The 27439-nt window shown below is 43.1% G+C and overlaps 1 protein-coding gene across 3 annotated transcripts in view; it reads left to right on the top strand.

Annotated features, from left to right (window-relative positions):
* PAX3 (paired box 3) overlaps nt 1–27439 on the top strand; it is a gene marked incomplete at both ends in the record, with an annotated part of 92209 nt that overhangs the window by 2789 nt on the left and 61981 nt on the right. For 2 of the 3 annotated variants that reach the window (XM_080933184.1, XM_080933182.1), the window contains 2 exons: nt 92–221; nt 1363–1497. In XM_080933184.1, the coding sequence (XP_080789310.1) occupies nt 92–221; nt 1363–1497 (265 nt within the window). The remainder of the gene's footprint in view (nt 1–91; nt 222–1362; nt 1498–27439) is intronic. The other variant, XM_080933183.1, reaches the window with a different exon arrangement.

The following is a 27439-nucleotide window of genomic DNA, read 5'->3' as shown; positions in this document are numbered from 1 at the left end:
GGAAAGAGCATTAGAAAAGCCATGAGGTTGGGGCACCCCGGCTGGCCCAGAATCCTGGGTACCAACGCACCACCCGCCTATTCTCTTAAAGCAGGTGACAACGCCTGACGTGGAGAAGAAAATTGAGGAATACAAAAGAGAGAATCCGGGCATGTTTAGCTGGGAAATCAGAGACAAATTGCTCAAGGACGCTGTCTGTGATCGGAACACTGTGCCCTCAGGTACTGGGTCCATTAACTTCCCCCGGAGGTGCGACCGTCAGTCTCAGTACTGGAACGGGTCATGCCAGCCATAAAATCGCCCCAATTATCCAGCTTGGCTTATTGGAGGCTGTCCTGAAATATTTACAAGCCAGACATTCTTAGTGTTTTATGGAGGACTGGGTGATCTGCTGGTCCCCAGAGTGGCGGTTTGGGAGACAACCTCTGAGGTTTCCCCGCAAACGGATTTCTGCTAAGAAGGCTGGGAAGGAAATACCCGGTGCAGGCCAAATGATTATTAATATTGATGCTCCCTTCTAAAGAGAAACAAATGTTTTGGTAACTTCCACTGAAGGATCCAAGCGGTACCGGTGGAGAGATGGTTGAGGAGCGAAAGGGGTGATAATTCGGGCCAGGCGCGATTTCCCTAAGAGTCCCAGGGTCTGTCCAGCATCAGGACAGTTTGAGAGAGGTCCAGGGGCAAGAAGGGCCAGCGCTGGGCCTGCGCGCGGGAAGAGTTTGTTTTTAATTAAAAGGAAACTCCCTTTTTCCCCCTTCTGTAAGAACGATATATTTCAGAGCATGGATTTGTTTACCAGACTGGAATCTGGAAAAAATAAATCTGGAGAATGCATTTTTCTTTTGATTTTTACAATAGGGAATGATTTTTGCAGTTGAAATTTAAACCCTTTCTATTCTCAAAACAAGTTGATTTGCAGGCGACAGGCCCTCTGTGGTTCTTCTTCCCAGGCCTTTGCGGGGGACCAGTGTCTTCAGGTGGGGAGGGGGACGGTAAAGGGTGAAGCTGGCGGAAGCAGTCTTTTTAGAGTGCTCAGAGATAAGTAGCCAACCGATTCTTCGGACAGGAACAGAAGGAATAGCTCTCGGTTCTGAATTGGAGGTGTGAGATCTTCAAGTTTCATCTCCGGTCTAAGTAATTAAAACCCCAGAAAAGTGTGGGGTTTTTTACGGAGAGAAGCAGTTTAAGACGGAGAGAAAGCAGAAGGGCCCCGGATGCTCACAGATGCAGACACAGCACCGAGCCCTGCTCAAGGGTAGAGAGAGAGCTGAATGCTTTAGTTGGGCCTTTGAGGTTTCTTTTGGGATCATTTCCCCCAGTGTCTCTCAATCACGTGAGCTCTCCTCCTCTTCTTATCCCCAGTGAGTTCCATCAGCCGCATCCTGAGGAGTAAGTTTGGAAAAGGAGAAGAGGAGGAGGCGGATCTAGAAAGGAAGGAAGTAGAGGAAAGCGAGAAAAAGGCTAAGCACAGCATCGACGGCATCCTGAGTGAGCGAGGTAAGGGGGCCCACTGGGCCGCGGCGCTTCGACGTGCGCTGGTTCTTAGACTTGTGGTCTGCGCAACCCGCAGACCAGCAGTGGCTCAACTCAGAGCTCACCTCCGGCTCCGGTCACTGCCACCGCTATCGGGAAGGACATTCAAGTGAAAGGCCAAAAAGGTACTTGATGTTAAAAATATTCTCTATTCTAATTTTTATTTTTATTTTCTGGGGATCAAACCCAGCGTCCGCTTGGCGAGTGCTGTACCTCTGAGCCACATTCCAACAATACTAAGTCCAAATTCTTGTGAGTTTTATTCTCCACCATTTTTAGTTCCTTAAGAGTTGAGAAGTCTAAAATGAGTGGACACTTCCGAGAAACTAAATTTCTCTGAAAAATTATATGGGATGAGAAAGTGGGGATGACTAATGAAGTCTGGGGACCTGAAGTAGGTCTTACACTCTGGGACAACTGCACCTGGAAGAGAATTAATGAGAATGTGGGTCTTTTGGGCAGTGGGAGCATAAAGTTACCCTATCTCTGATTATAACTATGTGTGAGCCTGTGTGTACATGAGCTGGCGACTTTTCATTTGTTTTCAAGAGGGACGAGGTTTAACCTGGATGTGTCTGGCAACCTCCTGTATGCAAATGGTGGATTATATATATCTTAAAAGGATCTGTATACCTGAGTCCCTAGTGATGTCACCTTCTGTCCCCCAGGGGTACAGACCACCCAGTCCTTGCTGGCTGTGACCTGTCAGCACCAAGAGAGAGAAAAAAATCTCCCTCTAGTGGATTGAGAATTATAGGCTGTTCCCCTATTACCTGTTTGGAGTCATTGTCAAACATAAAGGTTTACAGAAAGAAAGAACGCTTTTTCCACTAGGGGCTTTCTGAAGAGGAGGAAAAGAAGTGTCTTGGTAGATCTAGTGCCACAGATGTTTCTATTCCTTTACCTTCATTATATAGCTGGGACAGTTCTGGCCTTCCAGGAAAGCTGCTTTGCAAACCAATGCAAAGGCAGCATCATCACCATCTAGAGGTGGATGTTACTAACCTGATGCCCAGCTTCTGATAGAGGGAAGCTCAGATGCTCTGGGACACACATCTAATCAAGAAAAGGCACCCCAAATGAAAGGAAGTCAAGCAGGAAGATAGGACATGCTGCTGTTCCCCTGTCTTTACCACAGTGGGCAGGGGTGGGGATAGGAGTGGGGGAGTGGGGGGACTTCTGTAAAATCTGTGGAAGCCAGGAGAAATCAGGACCATGCTTTCAGGTCATCAGGTCACTTTTTTTTTTTTTTTTTTTTTTTTGGTTCCAGCCCTAGCTGCAGTCTAGAGGTGCTAGGATAAAAGAAGTCAGGGGGCCGAGGAGCCAGGCTTCTCCCAGGCCGGATGAGCTCCCAAAGCAGAGGCTAGCAGAGCCTTTAGTTATGGGAGAGGCCTTGCTGGGATCCACAGCCTTGCTACTTGTTGCTGGAAGTGGCAGCCAGGCAGACCAGCCGCTTGCCCACAGCAGCAACAACCGAGGCCCAGGAGACAAAACGTCCCAAATGAGCTGGTCAAACATTTGTACAACTTTTCCAGCGTTTACAAAGAAGGCCTTCTCTACACAATCTACACTTGGAGATGAACTTGGGAGACAAAGCCTGGACAGTCCATTGAAACTAACACTTTAGCTTGGCCCAGACAAAGCTGCAGCTCAGAGCAGCTTGATGTGAACAAAGGAAGGCAACCTTTTTATAATTCAAGGAGAAAAGAAGAGAAAACAGCCCCACAAAGGGCCCAGAATAGACATTATGGGCTTGCAATGAGGGATGAATTATTCAATGAGCCCCAGTAGCTGCCGAGCCAGGAAGTTTTATGGACTCTTCAGCGTGGAAAAAGTGGCCATTTCACCTACAAAATGTTTCTAGTCTTTTGGGTCGTCTAACTGGGCCGGTTGCCATTCAGGGGCAATCGCTACCATTTTTTTTTTTTTTAAAAACAGAGTGTTTCCCCCAGTGGGGGCTGTGTCCTTGAAAACACACACACACACACACACACACACACACACACACACACACACACACACACACACACACGCCCCTCCCTCAGAAGCTGAAGTCTAATTTAATTTGGGGTTGTCAAGGAAGACGCAGCCTGGGTCCCTTTAGTGCCTCCAGCTTCCTTTCCGGATGAACCCTGGAGGGCAAGAGGGGCCCAGAGAAAGGAAAAGAGTAAGATGCAGTTTGAAGTCTAGAAACCTCAAATATTCCCCCTCTGTTGTTTGGGCATCAAAAGTCTCTCGCGGTCCCACTTGTAAAATAGAATGGATGTTGAGAAAGGGCTCTCTGATTCCTGGCAAAGGGGAGGGAAAAGCTGGCGGAGGAGGGACTTTTGGGTCCCCCCTCTGCTGTGTGCTCTTGCCAGATGGGTCTGGTACCTGCTGCTGAGACTGGCTTTCCTGGACCCAAATTTGGCCTGGGGTCTGCTTGGCAGACGCTTGGATACAGAGAGAAAGGTACCCAGAAAGAGGTCAGAGACACCCTCTTCTTTTCAGGGTCTTGTCTCTTCTCCTAAACGGTGCCCTCTGCTTTTCCCAATTTCCCTTTCCTCTCGTCCAACCCAAGAGCCGCGCAGCAGCACTAGCAGTCCGTGCGTCCTGCCCTGCGCTCCAGCGCGACCCAAGGCTCTCTGCACCCCTGCTGAGCCCATCTTTCCTGCTCCAGCACCCTGGCGAGAAAAAGAGTGCTTGGCCGGGGACCTTCCATCACGGCCCCAGAACCAGAAGCACGGAGGCAGCAGGCGCAGCCGGACCAGCGAAGTCCGAGCTTAGGCACCCCAGGCTGTGGCAACTCAATGGGCGCCTCTGTTCCTCCCCCGGCGCGGCAGAGCGGGCCCGCGGGCGCCGTCACAATAGCTCGGGCCCCCGCTGCTGCGCCCTGCGCCAAAGCGCCGCGCCGCCCCTCCCCGCGCTCCGGCCGGCCCGCAGCTTAGCTCGCCCGGCTGCAGCCGACTCAATTGCCTCCTTTATGTCCTTCTCACTTTCATCTAGACACAGCCCGCCTCCCCCTTCTTCTCCTCTCTCTCCTTTTTTTTTTCTACCCTCCCTAGCCTGAGGCTCACATTAGTGAAATTTCTGCAACCTCCCCCATTTTTTTTTCTTATTTTAAAGAAAGCCTTTAACACAAAAGCGGTGACTAATCGATAGAAACTGCTCCTTCATCATCCTCCTCTTCTTCTCCTCCTCCTCCCCTCCTTCTTTCCCCCCTCCCTCCGCCTCTTCCTCCTCTTCCTCCTCCTCCCAACCCCCTCTTTCTCTCAGCAGGGTGACGCTTTTCCTGTTTGTGAGTTTTGGGCAACATTTTTGCTTTGTGCGGTAATGGAATTACCGGACAGACGGGGACTGTAGATGGACACGCGACGGCAAGACTGTCGCTTAAATATTTAGATGCAACGTTACAATTACGGACTTGTTGGCTTGCCTTTGAAGTGGCCGTGCCGGAGCGCGAGGGGAAAGGGGCCAGATTGCCAAATTGATGTTTTGATTGGGACTGGAGACACACTTTCACGGGACTCTTCCCCCTTTAGGGGGAAAAAAAAACCGCAAATAAGCGTGGGAGGTTTGCAACAATTGTAGGAGTGAAGCCGAGAATTCGGGCATAGGATCCCTGGGAACAGATATTCCCCTCACATTCTTCAATTTGTGAAAAAAAAAAAAAGAAAAAAAGAAAAAGGTTCTTTTCTTTATTTTCAGAAAATGAAAGTGTCAAAAGATTTTCTCCAGACCGTTTTGTGTGTAAGCGCATGCTCTTTCCTAAACATGATAACAAATGACAAAAAGATTTAATATGGTCTGTCTATTAAAATCAAAAGCGGAAAACTAAAAGGTAAAGTTTTTAGACTATTTCATTTCCAGTACGGAAAGCACTTTCGAATGAAGGGAGTCATGTTGTGAAAAGCAAAGCCATTTGTTTCTTCCAAGTTGGTAGGGAAGGGAATTGTTGGTGTCAGGTTGGTGTGGCTTGGAAGCATGGGATGAACTTTCTCACAGATTAAAATAATGGGGCGCAGGATCACGGATTTGTGGACCCATATCTTTTATTGCTGGGCACTTCCTGACCACTCTTAACTTCATTTATCAGGACCAGGAGTGTTCTCTCAGCATCATATCTGGACTTGAAGCTAAATTTTAACGTTTCGAAGCCTTTCCAATTACTCTCAAAGAAAGCACCCATTTTTTTAAAAAAAGTATTGGTGATGACAGTATTTGAATTGGGTCACCGTACTGCAATAACATACTAGTCTAAGCAACAGGGAGGTGTGTGTGTGTGTGTGTGTGTGTGTGTGTGTTTGTGTGTGTGTATGTTTGTGTGATTCAGCCCTTAGCATTTTATTTTTATTTCTCATTTTACTGGGGTGACTGCTGTATGCTTGCTTTTTAACCTTATTGAAAACATGCAGATTTTCTAATTAATGCTTGAAATCAGATGTTTATTTTGGGGGTTTGATGTGATTGTTGATAGCACCGGAACAGGAGGTAGGGGCTTCCAGTGTGTAATAATTACTGAATGGTCATTTAAGAGTCCCCAGGGCTGAGTCATAAAACCCACCCGGGCAGTGAGGCGGAACCAGAAAGTGTGCCTCGGTTCAGGCAAGTGGAATCTACAGAAATCAGTCAAGTGAGCAGGAGCATTGCACCCTACCCTAGCTGTTTAAACATCCATGAATATTTCGTGGACAAAAGAAAAAAAATCCTTCGTAATCTTGAGATTAAATGTTCAAGGTATATACTAATACATGGCCAGAAAAATGAAAAAAAAAAATATCAGTGACAAGTTTGGCCTGGCCTGGGACCCACAGAGTCTCAGTTCAGTGGGACCCTACGACAGGCAGCTTATTTATGTACTTCAGTAAATGAAGATTAAGGAACTATTAGGAATAAGAGCGTACTGTACCGTGTAACTCTCTGGCCACTAAAGGGCAATTAAGCAGTCAGCGTCCTGTCTTATCTCATTGGCTGCTCTAGGGTAGTTTTACAAGTAGGAATTAAAATCTGAAAGGGGCGTTTTCTGAGGCTCTGGCCAAATATTGATTAAGTAGCTGTTTGGTGACACCACTGTCATTCTTTAAAAGGCCAGGAGCTCAGCCCCTCGGTGGTCACCTTCCTCTGTCAGGGCTTCTTACCACACAGATCAAAGCAGGATCATTTCAATTTATCTGTTCTGTTCTGGAAAATCCTCTCTCTCCTCTGAACTCTCTAAGGAGGAACTAACTGACCACACTCTCCTTGAAGAAATAGGAACCAGTTCCATGTTCTTGTCTTCTAGAGAAGACTCATGGGGTGTTTTTTCAATCATCCTGTGTCAATTTCGTGTTCAGAACTGAGATGGTGACTTTTTTTTTTTTTTTTAAATCAAGTTGATTCTCTTTTAAAGAGGGGAAAGGGAGCTACTATCTTGTTATAGCAAATTCTCTAAATATAAATTTGTCGCTGTAATTGCCACCCAGGCTGGAATGGCCTATAGAAAAGATATCAGTTTTTTTAAATGTAAAATTAGATGGAGACTAAACTACACAGAGGATTGTGAGCTACATTCTTCCACCTTCGATATCTCCATAATTTTGTGTCTACAGATGGCTAGACACTTCTTTTGTATATTTTAAAATTCCCAAAACATGCGAGCAGATATGTGTTTGTGTGTGCAATGTATGTTGCTGGCATTTATTGGTCACTAAGAATTAAGTTGGTCCTGGACTTTATAAAGGCACACTCATCCTGCAAGCTACCCTGCTGGGGGTGTCAGAGTTTGAGGTAGAGGCACAATATTAGCGCATCCCACATGTTGACTGCTGGGGGAAAAAAAAATCCCATCATGACTTTTGTAATTGTTGATTTTTAGATCAACTATTAGGTTTTTGTTTGTTTAAGAATTTAATATGTTTGCATTGTTTTTTTTTTTCTTTTCTTATGATGGCAAAAAAATTCTTTCAAGGGCTTCTTTGGAAATATACCATTTCTGTGCTTAATTTGCAAATTCCAACAAATTACTCTGAGGTTGTACAATTGATGCAAGACTCAGGCTTTGGGTATTTCACTGTGCATCATGTATGTGCCATGTATGAGGCTTTGTGAACTCCACTGCAGTGTGCATTTTGATTCTAAATAATGGTTTTCTGAGGGTTTGCATTTTTTTATTATTTAGCTTTTTCATTTTTATATAAGGTGAATCTTGACATGTAATCAACACTGGGTATATTTATGTTATAAAGGCTTTAAATAGTTTATGTCAGAATTCTTTATGCTAACTTACAATTGATTAATTTATTAATGATCCATCTATGTTTCAATACTCACTAGCATAACAAATCAGTCATTACAATGTATCATAACTGTCTGAAATTGATTGGACTACAAATTAGAGTCAGCTCAAATATGTGGTTTACCTTTCTTGGGTCAGGTACAGCATGATTGTCTTTTCCATATTCATGAATTCTTTTCTTATACACATACAAAGCTAAAGTAACTTTCTCCTCTTGAATGTTAGACCGTGTGCCCAAACATTGACAGGGAGACTGTAGATCCCCGATTCATGTTGGGCCTGATCTTAGTACCAAGACAAGATTGCTGATCTAAGGACAGATTGGCTCCATCTGGGGAACTATGCTCTTGCTGAGGTTCCCTCTTCCATTTTCTGTTATTTAAAATCCTGCAGCAAAATTTAAAACACCATAAACATTGCAATGTGTTGTGTGCAGAGAGAGAAAACGAAAGAGAACTTTGACCTTGCTATTCTCTCTGCAAATAAACATCAGTGTGGGAGGAGGGTTGCCCTATGGCTGTCCCATGTCTTCCTGCAGTGGTTCTCAACCTTCAGCATAGCTCCTCACATATGGTGACCCCCAATCATAAAATTATTTTGGTTGCTACTTCTTAACTATATTTTTGCTACTGTTTTGAATCGTGATGTAACTATCTGACATGCAGGACATCTGATATGTGATCCCTGTGAAAGGGCCAGTTGACCCCCAGAGTGGTTGTGACCCACAGGTTGAGAACCACTGTCCTACTGGAAAGATAGCACTCCCACCCCAACTCCAGCCCCAACCCCATTTACACCAGTCTTCAGTAAAGCAGGCCCCCTCTAAAACTGTTGCAGTAGACAGTTTTGCTGTCAGTAGAATATTACGCCTCTAGTAAGCTTTCTTCTATCTGTGCCCTCTGGGATTAAAAACTGAAACAATGAGACATTTCCAGTTCCCATTGTGACATCAACAGTCATCACCCGCCATCTAGCTGACTGAGATGCATTACAGTGTCCCTCAACCTTCCTAACCTTGAGACCCTTTAATACAGTTCCTTCCACTGTGGTGACCCCAAACCATCACTGCTACTTTATAACTGTAATCTTGCTACTGTTGTGAATTGTAATGAAATTAGCCATGTTTTCTGATCTTCTGAGGCAACCTCTATGAGAGTCCTTCAACCCTGAGAGGGTCATGACCCACAGGTTGAGAACCACTACCTTAGGAAGTTGCCTTGTCAAAGAGAGACAGGAAACTGAATCTGAGAATAATCACACAGGTTTTCTACATTTCTACTTTCGATTTCTGGCTTTCCTTTGCTCTGCTGTGAAAATGACCACCTCTCTCTCTCTCTCTCTCTCTCTCTCTCTCAAAGAAATTATATTTCAATAAGAAGCACCTGGGTAAGATTTAGAACTTGATTTGATATATTTCCCCCCCCAAAAGGGAAATTGTTGAGAAGGCAAATTAGTTTACATGGCAAATAGCAAAAAGTTTACAGCTTTTAAAATTCCACGGCAAAGGAGAAGATCACACATTCCCCATTGGGCTGAAGTAAGTCAGTCCAAATCATCTGAAATTTTATGTTCTTTTCCTGCAGTGACAAATGGGATTTCCTATGGAGGCTAGACTTCATGATAGAAAAACAAACAAAACGACACCTCCAACCTACTGTATGTCTGTGTCCTTAGACACCTTCAGGAATTTCCTGGCTAAATTTTCTTATGGGCTTTTGGCTGTTCAGTTTTATTGCATTTTTAATAGCATATTAATACCAGTTCTCAATCCTAGGGCCAATTTTGCTTACTCTGGACCCAACTCAACAGATTCCATTCAGAACTAGCTGATTAAAATGCTTTGCAATGAGCAAGGGAGTTTCTTCAGCACTGACCAAAAAGGACGAGGAAGCAGGTCACAGCTCTATTTTCAGTGTTCGACAATTCATAAGATCATAGTAAGATTCAAAAAGTAGGCTTATGGAAACTTAAATGTAGCTCTTTAAAAAATAAAACTAGTAAGTATGGCTCTAGAAATAGCTGTAGCATGAAATGTACTCGGTCTTCTACCATTGGATGGATACAACAAGAAAACTGAGCTAAAGTAGCCAAGAACATTAATTACGTAGCAGTTTGTATTATAGTGTGGAATCAGTTCTATTTATTTTTGTTTTTCTAGTGAATGTGGGTTTGGTCACATGTTTCATCTTAGAAGAAAGTCAGCACTTTCATTTTGTGACTTTTTTTTATGACTGACAGAAATATATTAAGAAGCCAGTAGTCATGTATCCCTCTTATTTCTTAGCATGAGGTTCTAGAATAAATATGGAGTTTGTTTATTTGATTTCTCTGATGCTAGGGATTAAACCCAGGAATTAACAATCCCGGAATGGATTGTACCAATCACCCTCAACCCCAGTCTCCAACATGGATACTACTAAAGTTTAATATTCAAATGTATCATCGTCATCAAGAAAATTGTATCTGAAGGATAAGTGTGTTGGTTTCTCTCAGTTATCATAGCTGAGTTTAATTTGAACTAAAAAAAATACCTAATTGGTGTAATTTATATTATTGTAAAGAAAAAGGCTTCGTTTTTCTGAAGCCTACACTGGACAGTTTCCTGGTTGAATGTCATTGGAGCATTGAGTGTTTTTTGTCCTGTCTGATTTAGGACTTTTCTGTATGGTTTTGTGCTCTCGAATAACTCTTTGCCCCGAGTAAAAGTGGCCTGGCCTGTGCCTGCCTTACCAATGAGCCTGTGAAACGGAGACCAAGCAATTCCGACTATTTAGGTGTGACTTCCTGAACTTAATTTTTGGTACTCGTGAGAGGGGGTGTGTCATGCCACTTTCTAAGGGTTCCATGAGAGCGAGTGAGAAGATGTTTGTGTACAAATTACATCTATCCTAGCAAAGCCCTAAGTCCTGGTGGGGTAGGGACACAAAACTCTAAACATGCCGAGAAAGTGACCAGCCCACAGACGAGCAGATGGGCTTTGCCCAAGGGCAGATAAAAGCTTAATTCAAGGCTTAGCAACAATGAAGACCAAACACACACACACACACACACACACACACACACACATGCACTCACTCACCCCACACACTGCATTTTCCCCACTCCAGCAAGTTGAGCTGACAGGAAGCTATTTAGTAGGAAAAATTCATTGGTTTCATAGGTCTGAAAAATGACAAAATTCTAAAAATTTCATAGAATGTTAAAGGATATTTAATTCCTTTCTCGTTCCAAGCTATTGCTTTTCTTTCTCAGATAAATTTGCTGTTTGCAAACTTTCGTTTGTTTGTTTATTTTGCCTGCTCAAAGACAGGCAAACTGCTTTGTGAAAGTTGATCTCGAGGTGTTTTTTTTTTTTTTTTTTCTTTTTTTTTTTTTTTTTTGGTTTGGTCCTGAAATTCTGAATCCCATTTAATTAGCAGTGTTCCCCATCATTCTGCTTTTGTTGTCCCTTTCAGCCTGCCCCTTCTTAAAGGTCCTCGAAGTTCTGCACGTGAGATCACCCGTGAGTTCTCAGTTCTTTGTGTGTGATCTTTCTTAAAACTGAAGTTTAGACTCGTGGAGGGAGCTTTCTAAAGCAGCCATCTTATGGCGAAGGATAAATGATAATAACCTTTTAATTTGATTTCCTTCTATTTAGCCCCACACTCACACAAAAGTGGTGGTGATTCTGTGTGTGTGTGTGTGTGTGTGTGTGTCTGTGTGTGTCTGTGTGTGTCCTGCATTACTGGTATGCATGGTGAATGAAGTGAAAATAGCTTGGTCATGAAGCTCGGGGACCCAGAGCTCCTGCCCCTATCTCTGGCTGGGGCCTCGTGACTGTGCAGGCCCTGGCTGCATGGAAGGTTGTTTTCTTATCCCCGCATGCACTGCTCTGAACTGTCTCAGAAGTAGGTCAAGCTGGGGCATGGCCGGTTTATGCAGCTGTTGTGGCTTAGGCGGCCCAGCAGGCAGTCTCTGCTCCTTGGCCGGCCAGGGCCCCAGTAAACTGATAAAAACTTATTGGAGAGCATGCCACCTTTTTTTTCTGGATGCCCTCTATCCCCCCTGAAGGCTTTCAGACGCGAGGATACTTCTAGGGGCTGTGAGCCAGCTCTCAGCTCCAGGGATTGGCTTTCACTCTTGAGATCCTATCCCAATAAGCTGATACGCAGACAACGCAGACTTTCAGTCAATGTAGAGTTTTTCCGAACCACCGTATTTATTTTGGGGCAGATAAAAAAAAAAAAAAAGCAAAACAACAACAACGAAAAACTACTTGCTTTTGCTTCGTACAAATTTCAAAAGCTACAAATAGAAGCAGGGTAACATGTTTTTATTCCTCTGCCTACTAGATATCAATCAATACCTTGTTTTTTTTTTTTTTCTTCTGAAAACCATGAACAAACAGGCCATTAGCTTCCACTGCCATCTGTCCCTCACAAGTGTATACATTTTTTAAAGCCTTTTACAGAAATGGCAGTTGTCTGTGTCAAAGGAACTCTACCTCTTTTTTAAGACTCTACATTATGTCTCAGCAATTACTCTTCTCAGGGGCTCCCTCAGCCCTGCTTGTGTAGCTGCATACTATTCCATTATATGGGCAGAGACTGATTTGTTTTACAGTCAGACTGTCTCCAATGTGGCAGCACCAGTTGGCACAGATGTGAGTTTATTTATAAAATAAGGGGATGACGTTTGTGATTTTGAGAGCTTTGCTGGAAATTGGGTTGTGCATGGAGAGCAAATGGTGAAGCTGAACATTTGAAAGGCAGGAGAGTGTGTGCTGTGTGTGGGGGAGGGACCCTGTGATAGGCAGACCAGACATTTTCTCTCTGTTGAAGTCTGTGGGTGGATGTTGTGAAATTACTACTAATTTCACAGCTTGTTCCACTAGCAGTGACTGCCTTCTAGAAACGTGTCCAATATTCCTTTCTTTCTCTGAATAGAACATCTAAAGCTAAGCAATGTTTTTCCTACTTATTGGGTCCTTTTAAAATTCTTTTTGTTTACTATTTATTTAATTTCACTCCTATCTAAAATACTCTCCTAGTGTTAAGACTTTTTTGCTTATGTTTGTTTCATACTAGAGACATTATGGACAGTTTATACAATTTAGAAGCAACGTATTCTAACCATTAAGCTATAAAAGAGAAATTGCCTTCCAAGAATATTCAAGCTGTGTTTAAACTAGTCAGTCACAGAATATAGTGCTGTATCTAACTCTGAGAAGTGCTGACTTGGGGTTCCTTCCTTTGGTAATGGCTGGCTTTTAATGTTGCACATTTTAAGGGAGTATGTATTCGTTCTCTTCTTACACACAAAAGACTTTTTATATTTCTCCAAATACCTTACCTCTCTCAAATTATTTTGGCCCATTTCCCCTTAAATCTGATGCTTGGGAACTCGGTTGTTCAGACTTCCCTAAACTGAGAGTTAGTCTGAGTCAAGCCAGAAAGAACTGTGTTCCAGCTATCCAGGAAAGAGAAGCCACCCTCAAAACCCAGAGATTGGGGTCACCGTGATAAGAGGGGATACTGTGAACTGACTATTTCAAGCCATCTCTCCTTAGGAACAGACCGTCTAACAGCAGGAAAAAGAAAGAGCCAGGGAAATAAAAGGCTTCTGAAAATTAGCGTCTTAGCTGGCTAAAACGAAAACTGGAAAAGAAAAGCAAGATTTCTGTCTTGACTACTCTTGTGGCCATCCCAAGATGCTCAGCACACACTGTAGGCAAGAGGCAAAAAGGCACACATTCTGCTGGTAGAGAGAGACTTAGCTTCTTGGCTCCCCTCTCTTTTCCCTCTGTGAAGTTTAAAGTTGTCAGTTATGGAGTGTAAACTGGCTTGGTTTTAAGGACAGCTGCAGAGAGCCGAGAAGAGTCAAAAGCAACCTGTTCCCCCTCCCGGTGATTTGAGTTGGATCAGACCCATCTTTTCTGGCATCTCATTTGTACCTGTAAGAGTATCCAGCTCCCTGTGTAGGAGAGAAGGTCCACAGGTGGCTATTCCCCAAATAGCCTGTCCTGATGTGTTTTCCTGTGGTTGAAATGTTCTCAGGAGACTTAGACCATATAGAGTGAATTGTCTCAGGGCCACCACGTGCAGAGTGGCGAACCTTTGAATATATGACCCAGCCTAGAAATACTTTTATTGGTAGGTAAAGAAAGATGATAGAGTCCGCCCCCAGGGGACTAGCTTCATAGATCTGAGCAGACACCTTTTGGGAGAGTTAATTATTATTTTTTAAGGACTCTATTATTTTATATACATGAATGTTTTCCCTGTGTGCATGTGTGTATACTGCATATGTGTCTGGTGCCTACGGAAGCCAGGAAAGGGATTCTGATGATCTGGAACTGGATTTGAATTTAGTTGTGAGCCAACCTATGGGTGATTGGAATCAAACTCATGTTCTTTGCAAGAACAACAAGTGCTTTTAGCCACTGAGCCCTAGGAGAAACTCTCACTTTCAATTTGTAAACTTACTCTGTGTGTGTGTGGGAGGGTGTATATGAGTATATATGTATGTGTGTGTATGTATTGTACCTGTTGCTATATGTATTTAGTAAATGCTCCTATGTGCATGTTTGTGGAAGCCACAGCAGGATATATATGTGTGTTCTATTATGTTTTATCGGTTTCTTTGAAACATGTTTTCCCACTCAACCAGATACCATTTAGGCTGTCAACAAACTCTCGGATTTCTCTTTTTTCTATCCCTCAGTGCTGGGGGCGGTGTCGGCATGAACAGCCATTCCTGGCTTTCTAAATATACGTAGGTACTAGGGATTCAAACTCAGGTCTTCATGCTCACAATCAAGAACTCTTACCCACTGAGCCGTCTCCCCAAGCCCAGGCTCTGAAATTCTTAAGAATGGAAAGGGACTTGTGAATCCATCTCACAGGTGGTGAGCTTCCGTTTCCCATTTCATGATTCCCAAGTAGATGAGATCTCAGTGTGTGGAAGGTTTAGAGCCTTCTGACATCCTCTCAGACTATTTCTAAAAGGCTTGGGAATTCATTCTAGGAAGGACCGATAAAGTGGCAGGATCCTCACAATGCCTGGGGAAGACTAGTAATCTTCCAAAGCAAAAATAAGACTTGGGAGCTCATTTGGGGTAGATGCCTTCCAGGTGGGGGACTGCTTATACAGACAGGACACATCCATGGCATGTGTCTGCATGCCATACACATTTATTACAAAGCAGTAGAAAGGCATCTTCTATAGTTTCTTACTGGAAACCAACATTTGTGGTCACTGGTCCTGCCAAGTTCTGAATACTTGCTGAGTGCTTGTCTGGGAAAAGAGGGCAAAAGGAGAACTTAGGATAACGTTCAGGTCAGAAATCCCAGTAAACAAGACTTCAGTGTGCTTGGGTGAGAGGGACACCTGGATCAGGAAAGCCACTTTTAGATAGGGACATGGCTCCAGTGGAAGGTCAGAATGGTGACCCAAACAAACCCTCACCCATTTGGGGAAACTGTTCTGAGGCTCCTTTCAGCTTGTTCAGTGAAGGTTGGCCTCTATGTGTCTTCCTCTTGTCTGTGCTATGTCTTTTTTTCCGTGAAGACAAAGCCAGTGTGTACTTGTGATGTAGGAGATATCATAAGTGGCCAGTAAGGTAGGGAGGATGTAATTCTTGCATGGGTTAGAAGCCAGACTTAATTTGTATTGGAGATCTACCTTGGTCAGATAGAAGAGACATCATTTCATTGTTACACATACTACTCAGAACTGAATTTTGTCTGCATCTTTGATGGCTAACTTTCACTTAGTGTCACTGTTTCAATGACTACCCTCCCCCCAATGAAACCTTCTTATTCTTAAAAAGCAAAAACCCTCATTAAAACCATGCGGAGAGAGAATGCCTATCTTTCACACTGACATTTCTATACATGGAAAATTCTTTTGGAAGAATCTTAGGAAATATAATATGAACTGTTACTCAGACAGTTCTTTCTAGGAAATCAAAGCCTCCAAACAAGCTTAACTCTTACAGGTAGGTTTGAGAATCTCCCTGTCCTCTAAGCTCCTTCCCTAAGATGTTTGAAAATGCTTCCCTTCATCCATCGGTATGCAGGTTGGCCTTGGGTAGGTGGAATGGTCAGTTTCTGGGTTGGTCCCTTCTCTCTCTTGCCTTACTTCCACCTGTTTTCACCCACATGTCCTACCGCACACATCCATTTCCATTCTGCTTGCTCTTGTTCACATAGAAACTCAACAGATTCACCTGTCAGAGGCATCAACACTTCAAAAAGGGATCTTGGACTGGCCGATTTAATGTGGAGGAACTTAAAGGTGTCCATGGAGGCAAGGAACAGGTTTCAGATGCCCCTTCTCTCAGCAAATCCTGTCTTGAATATGTGCAGACTGGATCAGCTCATCCAAGAGAGCTCTCCTTGCTGGTAGGGGGGGACCCAGAAGGCAGTGTTCCACTGAGCTAGCTGTCCAAGAAGTGGTGGAGCCAAGTTGACCCCAAAGAATCCTCCATTCTGATGCTCCCACATCTTCTGTGTCAGAAAGGGACCTTGGCTTTGGTCTTCTTGTCTCCTTGGCAGTTCCTGAGCCATGGAAAAGCAGGCCAGGCCTTTCAGGTTCAGAGCCATAGGTCAGGAATGCAGTGTGGGACTCATTTTGACTCCCCTCCGAAAGCTTTTCCTATGCGGCCAAACTGATAAGAGCACTCCCACGTTCAGTGGCTTCAGAGCACTTATCAGAGATCTGCAGAAATGCCTCTGCCCTCTTTCAGAAGAACTAAGAAGGATGCGAGGGATATTCTCTCTGGATGAGACAGCCTAGAGGGCTCATAGCCCCAGAGCCTTTAGGGATGCTAGCCTACGTCATGCTAGCCTACGTCATGCTAGGGACTCAACACAGACTCCTTATGTGCTAGGCAGGCATTTCTACCAACCAAACCACATGCTTAGGTTCCGGAGAACCTCAGAAGCTCATCACATTAGAGGACACAAGCCACAGGGCTCTGGATTAACAGTAGGGCTTTATTTTGTCTGTTCCTAGTTTTTGTACTATAAAATTTGTCATAGGCTCCTACATGGGTCTTAGCTTCCGTAGTTAGGTTCTATTGATATTCTGTGAGTATTGGGCCAGTGGATTTAAGACTCTAACAACAGACCACCTCTATTAGGAGGGACACTTGTCAGAAGTGGGTTTTCTCTCTACTGTTTGTTTTCGAGACATAGTTTTGTGTAGCTTAGGTTAGCTTCCAGTTTGCTGTGTAGGCAAAAATGACCATTAAAAACAAGATTCTCCTGCCTTCAGAGGGCTAGGAACACAGGTGTGCTCTACCTGGTTGATGGCTGCCGGCTGCTGAGAATTGAACCCAGGAATTCATGAATGCTAAGCAAGCATTCTACTAATTAAGCCACACCCTCAGCCTCCAAGAGGTAGATTCTCCACGGAGCTAATGAGCTTGTGGGGCTGCACCTGATGGCCCTTCTTTCTCAAGATGGGTGCATCCAAGTCTCAAATGCTACAGCTCCCACGAAGGTGAGTCGGCTGGCTTCCATCTTCAGCAGAGGTAAGGTGAGATGGGAGGCACCTATAAGGGGAGTAGGGGTGCAGCCCAGTCACCTGTGAGAACAGATTCAGCTCAGTGTTGATGCTCTGGTCCCCTCCATGGGTACGCTTGTAACCACTAAGCTTCCAGTATGGCTCTTCCTAGCATGTGCCTTGTGTTAACTCAGGGAGCCAAAGTGTGAGTCAGACAGTTTATCCACACGTCTTTCCACCATGTGTCTTTCCTTGGTGCTCACAGAGAAACCTCAAAGACATCTTTGACTGACACCTTACATGCAGATGAAGAATCCTTACCCACTAGAGAAGAGCCAGCGGGCAGTGTCTACTTTCCTTAGAAGTCAAGGTGGTACGAAGCCCTGTGTAGATGCTCAGCAAATATTTGTAGTCTCTGCAAATGTTGCTATGGCTAGATTGCTGTGATGCTCTGGCCCTTAGTCTCTTATTCTTTGGAGATTGCAAACACAAGGCAAAGTGAAAGCTGAAGCCTTAACTCTGGCAGGCAGTGGTGGCTGTGGTGTTGTCCCACCACCACCAATTCTAGTAGTCCTAGGAGCTGCTTTATTGGGGTATCCCAGTGTTCAGGACAAGGGTGGACAGGCCATGACTTAACGTCCCAGACAAGTGGCTATCCTGTCTTATCTTGTCTTTGGCAGGATGGCTTTAGGTACCAGAGGGTAGCAGGTAGGTTCAGAAGCTGAGAAGGTACAACTCTGCATGTTCCTACATGTGGTCAGACAACTCTGCTTTGTCCATCCAAGGAATGCATGCTTCCTTGTTCTTGCTGACAAAACTTGGCTTATAGAAGAGGCTGGGAAAATATGAGGTGTTGTTTTGAGGCTCTTAAAATTCTGTATTTATATAAAAATGGTATTGCTTTCTTCAGAACAGTAGTGATTTCTTCCTGCTTCCTGGGATGTGGAGGTTTTTCTGATCACTGACCAAGTCAGTATTTGAAATGATCTTGAAAGAGAGGAAGAGAGGGAGGGAAGAGGAAGGGAGAGGGAGGGAATGGGGGGGTATTAGACAAGGCTGCCCTTCACTTATCCTGACAGATTCTACACCACTTTAATCTTAAGTGTACATTAGGTGACTGAACTAAACTGTTGTTAGAAACAGAACTGGACAAAGAAATAATTCTTCTCTAATTTTTTTTCTTACTTTGCTGTAGTCGATACACAAATATACTTTTAAAAATTCTTTGAAAATCTTATTTGCATCAATGAACGTGTTTTATGCAAAACAGTTTGGGAAAAAATCTGTAAAGAAGAAATTACTTATAATTAAAAAACTTTCTTCTTTTTTTCTCCTCTCTCTCTCTCTCTCTTTCTCTCTCTCTTTCTCTCTCTCTCTCCCTCTCTCTCTCTTTTGAGACTTGCTGTGAGCATTATAGAAACTTAGAAAGAATGCAAGACCCTTTCTTTTTGGACTGAAAACAACACAAGGCTCAAGGTCATGGTCTATCAAGAGGAGATTTTATTAAGTTTTTTTCCTCCTCTACCTTTTTATCGTTTTGTTTTTATGGAAATTTATTTCAACAGTCGACATTTAACATATGGACTTTTAAGCTGTATGTTTTGAAAATGGACAGAAATTCATTCATGTGTTTCAGTCCTTCACTGCAAAAACTGGATGATAAAAAAACAACACACAGTACATTCTGAAATTTTGATATTTCCATGTATAACTTTTTAATGTACCAAATATCTCTGGTTCAAATTTTGTCATATACTTCTTTATCTTAAGTAGGTTTGTGGAAACACATGTAAGCAAATATTGCTGTATTTACTAATCTTTTGAAATCAAGGCTGATGTTATAAAATGAGACTATTAGAAGAAAATATACCCCTTGTCCAACCAGAATAATAAGCACTACCGTTTACCATATGAAAGAGTTTATTTCTATTTTTCTTACTGATTATCCAGTACTGAGATCAAATATATTGCAATTTTGAGCTCTGAATTGCAAATTAAAATTTTTTTATTTGATAAGAGTAAAAGGCAGTGCTCGACCTTTAGATTAAAGAAGAAATCTGATCTTAGCCACTGCTAGCCAATGCTTGACTCCTTTTTTTTAAAGTAACTCCATACAAATCAAAACAATCAAATGTATTGAGCTCCCCCCTTTTTGATCCAGAAGCAAGCCTCTGCTTTACGTTGGTGCAGGCACTGGCTTCCAACAGGTTGTTGGAAGCCACATTTGTGAGACTTAGGGTATAAATTTGCTTAATATAGTTTGAATAGCAAGATAACCGTATAACTTTTAAAACGGCAGCATTCATAAGGCTGTGCCAAGTCTGGGGTGGCGCACGGTACTTGATCTGAGTATTTGATTTCCTTGAGTTATTTTTTTTTTCTCATGTTTTCTTAGGGAAGTGCTAGTTGAGATTTGAAGAAGAGTTGTTATTCTGTTTAACTATATAAAAACATTAAAACATTTTAGGGAATGCAGAAATACATATGTTTCAAGTTAAAATATTGAGACATCTTGGATATTTTAATAACATTTCCACTCTAAAGTAGCAAGAGCAGATCTTTTCTTTCCTTTCTTTTTCTCCTTCTTCCCCCTTCCTTTAGACAGGAGTTATATTCTGATTAAAGTCATCTGAGCACTTGGGGAGAGCCCTTTACTGGACCACAGTGGAGCAGGCACTATTTTCTTTGCTGTTAAAGGCTTTTTTTTTTTTAACTTAATAGGGAAGATGCACTACAAAAGTTATTTTTGTAATTAATTATGTATGCAAATATACATTTTTACCAACTAAAGTAGTCAGAGGTCCTAAAGTGAGACTGCTGAATGTCATGCTCTAGAAGATTTTGTTCAACAATTCATTTTGAGTATTAGAAACCTAGAGAAGTGGGCCTGTAGAGTAGAACCCGGGTGGCCAACACTTATTCTAAACGTTCTCCTAACATCAAGGGCTCTGTATATTTTATCCCACGAGTCCTTTTGTGAAATAGATTTCTCATATCAGATTTTAAAGGCCCTCTCCACAGGAACCAAATAAATACCAGACTCTGAATTCACTCGCGGGGCAAATGACTGCCTGCGCTGGCTTCTGTTAGAACGATAGGCTCCGCTTAGCCAAGGAAGTGAATCGAGGAGCGACTTTTAAAACATCCGGGCATCTACTTTGTAAAACATCCCGGCATCTGCTTTGTTTTGTTAAAGTTTTTTTTTTCCTGCTGTAGTCCCAAGAAATAGTAAACCATCTAAAGAAGACAATATGTTTCTCAAGAGACCCCCAAGAGACAAATAGGGACAGAAAAAGAAACCATACAGAAGTGTTGGGACCATCCACCAGCCGTCCTTGCTAGGCGCCGCATTCCTGTGAATATAGTCCTTTATGAGACTAAAAGGCTAGGATGGATCAGGGGCTGAATTTTGGCATTTCTTCACCCCTTCCCACATTCTTTTGTTCACTTGACACCCAGCTTTGCAGGCACCTCTGATGTGACCAGTGGATACTTTCAAGGAGGGAAGAGTTTCTCTAACCAGCAGCCAGAGTTTTAATTAAATAGTGTCCATCTTGCCTACCTCGAGCAGCTGAAGAAATAGCTGTTGGCATTAAGGTTCCGATGAACTTATGTTCTCTGGTGTTAATGGGGCAAAGGACTTCTTGGTGATTAAAGAGGACAGAAAAAGATAAACTCTGCCGGCCACCCCAGCACGCCAAAGCCATGTGGTTATTATTATTGTTTGAAATAAAAAAGGAGCCATGGCGTAACAGTTGTGTGCCGTTCGCCTCGTGTGAGAGGAGGTGCAGGTTGAAGAAATTATTTTGTTTATTAATTCTGCTTCCATGTCCCGCCAGGCTGGCTCGAGAGAAAGGAAAGAAAGGTGTAACTTTAAGCACACCCTGATTTGTTCTTATTACATAACAAAGGTCCATTTCTTTATCATGTTATCATTCCGTTAATAAAAATTAGCTACAATAACAGCATCAACTTTAAAACCCCTCCAAGTCCAGGGGATTTTCTTTCACAATGAACATGAATACTGTTCAGAAATACAAACAGTCAGAGGATAACTTGGGGTCTGAAAGAGAAACCTGGCGAGAGTAATTGAATAAGCCTGGGTCCCCTGACCGTGTCATGGTGAAAGCAGTCAACATGTCATAATTAGGTTTATTGAGGGCCATTCCAACAATCTGCTCCTATTCTTCCTTCCTTATTGTCCACAGCTAGGCAAATAGCCAAGGGACAAAGAAATCAAGTGCTGACAAAACATGAAAGAGGAAAAAGATTTAGCTGCTTTTATCAAAGAAACTGAGAAGGACTTTGTGTAAATAAAAGAAGTGTCTGGCCATCCTGCATTTAGGCAATGCCGTTTTCATTAGAATTAATTCTTGACATATTGGAATAGTTCCAAGGAAGGATTTCTACTTCTGACAAGTTTAATTTGTAAATTAAAAACAGTTGGTTAAACATGAGCCTCCATCAACAAAAGTTAACCAAAGCCATACACGGTAGAGGTCTGAGCAGGTGAAAGACAGGACGGCTTTGAAAACAAAGTCTTCCCCAAAATTATGCAAATTCTTACTATTTCATAACAAATGTTGTCCATTGAAGCCTAAGGCAGGATGCTGGCTCCTGGAGCTTCGCAGAGACTCAGGTTTTCTTCTCCTTTAAGTGTTTTTCGTTGACATAACACTTAATCTCAGCTTGGACAAGCCATGTAGTGCTTGGATGTGGTAAGGTTTGAAAAGGAAGCCTTACATTTAAAAAGGAGCAAGGCAGTACAATTTCTGTTAGGGTACACACCCCAGCATAACGGTTGGTGTTTGCAATGGAGATTGTTCTGGCCGTGCCTTGGAATCCTAACTAGAACCAACCCTGGGCAATCAGCATGCGGACTGTCTCAACCATCCACTCATCACATCCTTGCTCAGTGTTGTCTGCTAGGGTGCGAGCACTCAAGGTGAGCGCTTTTTAAGACGCAGGAATGTGGGGAAAGCAAAGTCTGTATCCTGAAAGGTCCAGCGGGTACCTGGATAAGGCTTACATTGAAGTCCCAGAAAGTTCTTATTCTAGCAGTGACTTGTGAAGTCGGAAGGCTTCCCGCAGCAGAATGGCAGCTTACAGACTGAGCCTCAGGGAGAGTCATTTCCCATGGAGCTTCAGAAGAGCCCTTCCCAAGTCGCAAATTAGAAGCCAGCTGGAGGAGATGCAATCTTCACCAGGAATGATTTGTCCTCTGGAAGAATAAAGTTTACTCAGATATCTAAGGTCCCTTAATTTTATTGATGGCCATGTCAAAAATAAATGGATTATTTGGGTAGCTCCCCTGAGTGGGCCATTTGGATTTACAAACTTTAAACTATATTATTTCATCTCACATCAAACCATATTGCCCCATTCTTCTGCCCTTCGAATTAAAGTGAAACTTTTCCCAACTCAAAGAATCAATGGGATGTTAGATGCTGACTATGGCACTTTTAAGGAATACAGAGCCCAGGGTTGGGGGGTGGAGCTCAGCTGGCAAAGTGGTTGCCTAGCCCATGTGCACGGGTTTGGTTTCCAGCACCGAATAAATCGACTTGGTAGTACAAAGTGGATATCCTAGCATTGGGAGGTTAATGGAGGATGAGAGTTCAAGGTCATCTTTACCTATGTCATGAATTTGAGGCCAGCCTGGGCTATGTGAGACCTCATCTTAAGAAAATAAAACTGCAAGAACAAGCAAGCACTTAGACAGAAAGATGTAAGCTCTAATCAGTAGAGCCCAGAATTGCCATTATCAATGACCATGTCATATATGTAGTGTTCTAAGCATGTGATCCAAATGCCTTTTTGTGTGTCTCTTTAAGTTGGATTTGCAGTGTTTTTGAATTTGTGCCACTTGTGGATTTTGGTAGAGAAACCGCAGAATACCAAGTAGCCAGCATTTTATTCTGTATTAGCTGGGACTCTCTGTGATAGCTGGTCTTCAGACCTGTCTCTCACCTGCTTCATGCTCTGACTAGCTCTGGGATCAAGGGACAGTCACTGTCCCTTGTGAGCCTGACTCTCCAAGGGTGGAGATGATAGTATTCTCTTCCTGCCCTTAGATATTACTATGATGTGTTCATGATCGCAGACATGTGGCAAACTCGGAACAGACACATACTATTTACTTGGGATCTGCTGTTTCTTTTGGCCTTTATGAAACAGGATTTGGTCCCTGGCTGATTTCCCTTCATACTTTCTCCAAGCACAGTTTAGCAAGGGTTAAGTAGCTTTTCCCCCTGGTCAGTTCAGAATACAGAATTCTGTCTGCTGTACAGATGGAATCTTGTAGCTGGTCTGGCAGTACTGTGTTTCAATGCAGTGCATAGTGTATAGCAGACAGAACACTGGGAGAAATAGCCTCTCAGAGTCTAGAGTTGGGCAAAATAAGTCTTTTGATTTGTACATTGTTTTGATGACTGTTGGCTCATGTCAAAAGATTGGAAGGCCCAGCAGGGCAGGAAGGAGTTTCTTGGGATAAAGTTGGAGACTTAAACAGATTGGCTGACTCCCTGACATTTATTTGCTGTCCTTTCTGGCTCCATTTTGGCAACTCTGAAACAGATGGACAAGCTCATGGAAAATAGAGTGACTGGGGAAGAAATGTCTTTGATTTCTGCTAAGATAAGGAAACTCTCTCTCTCCTTCTCTCTTCTCTCCTTTAGCATAAAACTGGCAAGCTGGTGTGCCAGAATTTAAAATTGGCAGTGTACTTTTGGGGTTGGACTGAAGCACAGAGACAAGGTCCTTCCTTGTGTATCACTGAGAGTCACATAAACTCCTTTTCCAAGGCATCCAGGGAAGGGACAAAGGTCTTGGCCTTGCTCAGTCTCAGTGTTCTGTCTACAAGAGGCCAACTTGGGTGAAGCTGGGTTTACAGGATGCTGGTCCAATTTATGGCTAAGATGATAATTCTGTGGGACTGGATTCTTTCCTTCATCACCAATGCCTTTAGAAGGAGAATGAGGGAGGGGAAGGCTGGATTTCGCTCTGTAATCATGATGATTTGAGCTGAATTTTACCTTACATTGACCTCTGGTGCAGTGGGCTTGCGCATACCTTATACAGTTGCAACTGCATTATTACCAGGGGACAAGGACGGCAGTGGCCACTAACCACTGATTTCTTTGGAAAAAACAGAAAATATGAACCACATAGATAGATCAGTTAGACTGATAGGTAGGATAGATGATAGATAAATAGATATAAATAGATAGATGATAGATGGAAATACATTTTAGTATTTTAGGTTCAAATTAAGTTCTCAGTATAAAAGAATCAAGTGTGAATAATTTAGCCACAATTGCTCATATCAAAAGTCACTATATCTTGAACCTTAGGATAGTGTGCTATAAAAAATTTAATTTTCTCAAGGTTTTTTTAAGGTCATAATATCTCCTTCTGCGTTACTCTCGGCATCTCAGAACGACAATGCTTTCAGGTCTGTTTTCTGGAATTTCAATGTTGATATAAGGGATTAACAATGGTGGATGGGTTTGCTAATGAATTGTAGCCTTTCTTTCTTTCTTTGAATGGATTTTGAGAGGGGATGTGCTGTTTGGGATTTTGGCTTATTATTTATTTTATGTTGTCTCTGTTTGTAGACTTTTTTTTTTTTTAAATTTGTTTACTCTTGTTTGTTTGAACTAATCACTACTTAAGGAAAAATCCTCTCAGCCAGCCCTTCACCAAGCCTTTAGCCGTGGTGACCGTTCAGGCATAAAAATGTGCTTATCTGCAAGTGAATGGCGGTTCTTTGCTTCATTAAAGCCCCTTTCTCTTTTGGCACTCGCATTGTGACCCTTTGATATTAATTCAAAGGCCAATTAAAGAATGCGGCCCATCTTTGAAGTAAGGCATTCAGGGCAAGGGTAGGGACGGACCTGGGCCTCTGATGGACTGCGCATTCAACAGGCCCCTTTCAAGGCAGTTTGAAGAGAGTCAAAGAAAATGGGCAGGAGAAGGTCAAAGAGAAAAAAGGGGCTAAAGAAACAGTCTGTATTTGTTCGGAGTATTAGCCAAGCAAACTGCAAATAGCAACAAAATGAAACAGTTAATAGAGCAGCCAGACAGAGCCGTGTCAATCACTTAACTTGAACAGCCTTAGGCTTACGAGCCTCCTTCCACTGCGTTACCTAATTATCTTGGGAAAAGCAGTAGCTGGAAGTAATGGTATTGTGTGTCTTTCTGCTTACTGCCCAGAAAAGGTGATAAATACCCACTGCTCTATAATTATGCAACATATATACATAAAGGAGTGGGAGGGGGTGGGAGGGCGCGGAGGCTGAGGAGGCATTGAAGTCCCTAGTCATAGGTCCAAGGATGGCACATTCAAGCGTTAGCGGGCCGGGGGGAGAGATTAACTCACTTCATCTGGAGCTGGCTGAAATGTGCACAGAACCTGCTAGAACAATCCTTAAAGACAAATACATTTGCCCATCAAGAAAAGTTCTTTAAAAAAAAAAAAAAAAAAGCCATGTTCTAGTCAGTCACAGAAAGGACCAGGTGAATACACAGTTGCAAAGAGATGTGGGGGTGAAGTTAGAGACTCAATTCTGAACTTTGCTCACTGTGCCTGCCCCTGGGGACAGGCAGCTCGAAAGCCTTTCCGGCAAATAAGCAGGTTGCATACAGGACCTAGAGATAGGGGAGGGGAGGAAGGAGGGCTGGGGCTCTGACTGAGGTCTGAGGTCTGATTGGCTTCTATTAGTAGGGTCAGGGTGGATATTTTTGCATTCCTCTTTTATTGGTCATTATAACAAACAAAAGAACAGCACACACCCAGAACTGCCTTGAAATTGTAGGTGAACAGAGTTTCAAAAATGATTTCCAGACTTCCCCAGGGGTGTGTGTGTAAGACAGAGGCAAAACCTGGAGTGCCCTACAAAAGTCTGCAGATAAGTCCAGTGTGTTTCTACAATTGCAAACCGCAGTGTTGGTCTTCATTTTCTTTCATTTATTTATTTATTTATTTATTTATTTATTTATTTATTTATTTATTTATTTATTTTACAGAGGTCCCTGCAGTCCCTGCAGCCTTGCAGCCTGGCTGGTAGAGGTCTCCGTTTGAGGTTACGGTTATGCTCGTGGGTTTTGTTTGGAAGGACAGTAATAGAAAAGAAGGAGTCATCATACGGCTTTTGACAGGCAGGACCAGGATGTAGCTATTAATATGAAAGTCCCTGTTTCTGTTTTAAAAAAATGCCTGTGACTGAAGTATATATAATCTAATGGTCTGCGTGTTCACCCATCTACCTTCTGCAAGAGCTTGAAATGTTTCCTTTTAAAAAAAATATTCTCAATTTTAGCGTCATTCAGTGTTCGTTGACTACAGAATACACAACGTTTATACTTCCAGCCCTCCTGTGCTCCTGCATCCCTTCCTCTCCATTTTAAAGGATGACTGAGGATCATAGTATCTGGACACATCCTAAGTGCCCATCTCTCCAGGATGCTAAAACCGCGCATGCGCTGTGCAAGTTACAATCAGCAAGGTCGCTAAAACCGCGCACGCGCTGTCTACGTTACAATCATCAAGGTGGGAAGCACGGTGTGGCTTCTGGTGTCTCCCTCTGCTCCTCCTGAGTGGATTGCAAACTGCTGTCGATGTTACCTCTCCTGTCTCGATTTCTTTTCTCATTCGTTGCCCTGCAGTAGTGTTTGTTGTAAGGAGGGAAATCTGGGAAGAAGACTTGGCTCCTTTCTGTATCCTGTTGTGTCTTAAGCTCCTCTCCCAACTGTTGCCTGAAAGGACCAAGGCTCTTTAGGAGAGACTGAGGTCAAGCAGAGTCTTGCTGTTCTGTCTGTGCTTCGGTGATTTTGGGAGAAAATGCCTGCATCTGGCTTATAGAGGACACGCTGTGAATCGGCATGTCCCTGGGATGTTATGGTTTTAGTTGTTCAAATCAGAGTGGAAGAGGGTTTTCTCTATCCCCCATCTCCCTTGGATATATGTTTTTCTAGGGACCCTCTCATGCTAAGGGTCAACAGTAACAACCCAGGTTCTTGTTCACAAACAAGGGAACAGAAGATGAGACAGGCTGATAACCACACCTAGTGAAGGGCTCAGTGAAATGGGATGCTGAATGCAGATTTGCCGGACTATAGACTATGTACCACTCAGCCAGAAGTGCCTGGTGGCTTCTGGGAGGA

This window comes from Micromys minutus (genome assembly GCF_963924665.1).
Source record: "Micromys minutus genome assembly, chromosome: 19".
In the NCBI taxonomy this organism is placed as follows: Eukaryota; Metazoa; Chordata; class Mammalia; order Rodentia; family Muridae; genus Micromys; species Micromys minutus.
This window is presented reverse-complemented; position numbering and strand designations above follow the sequence as displayed.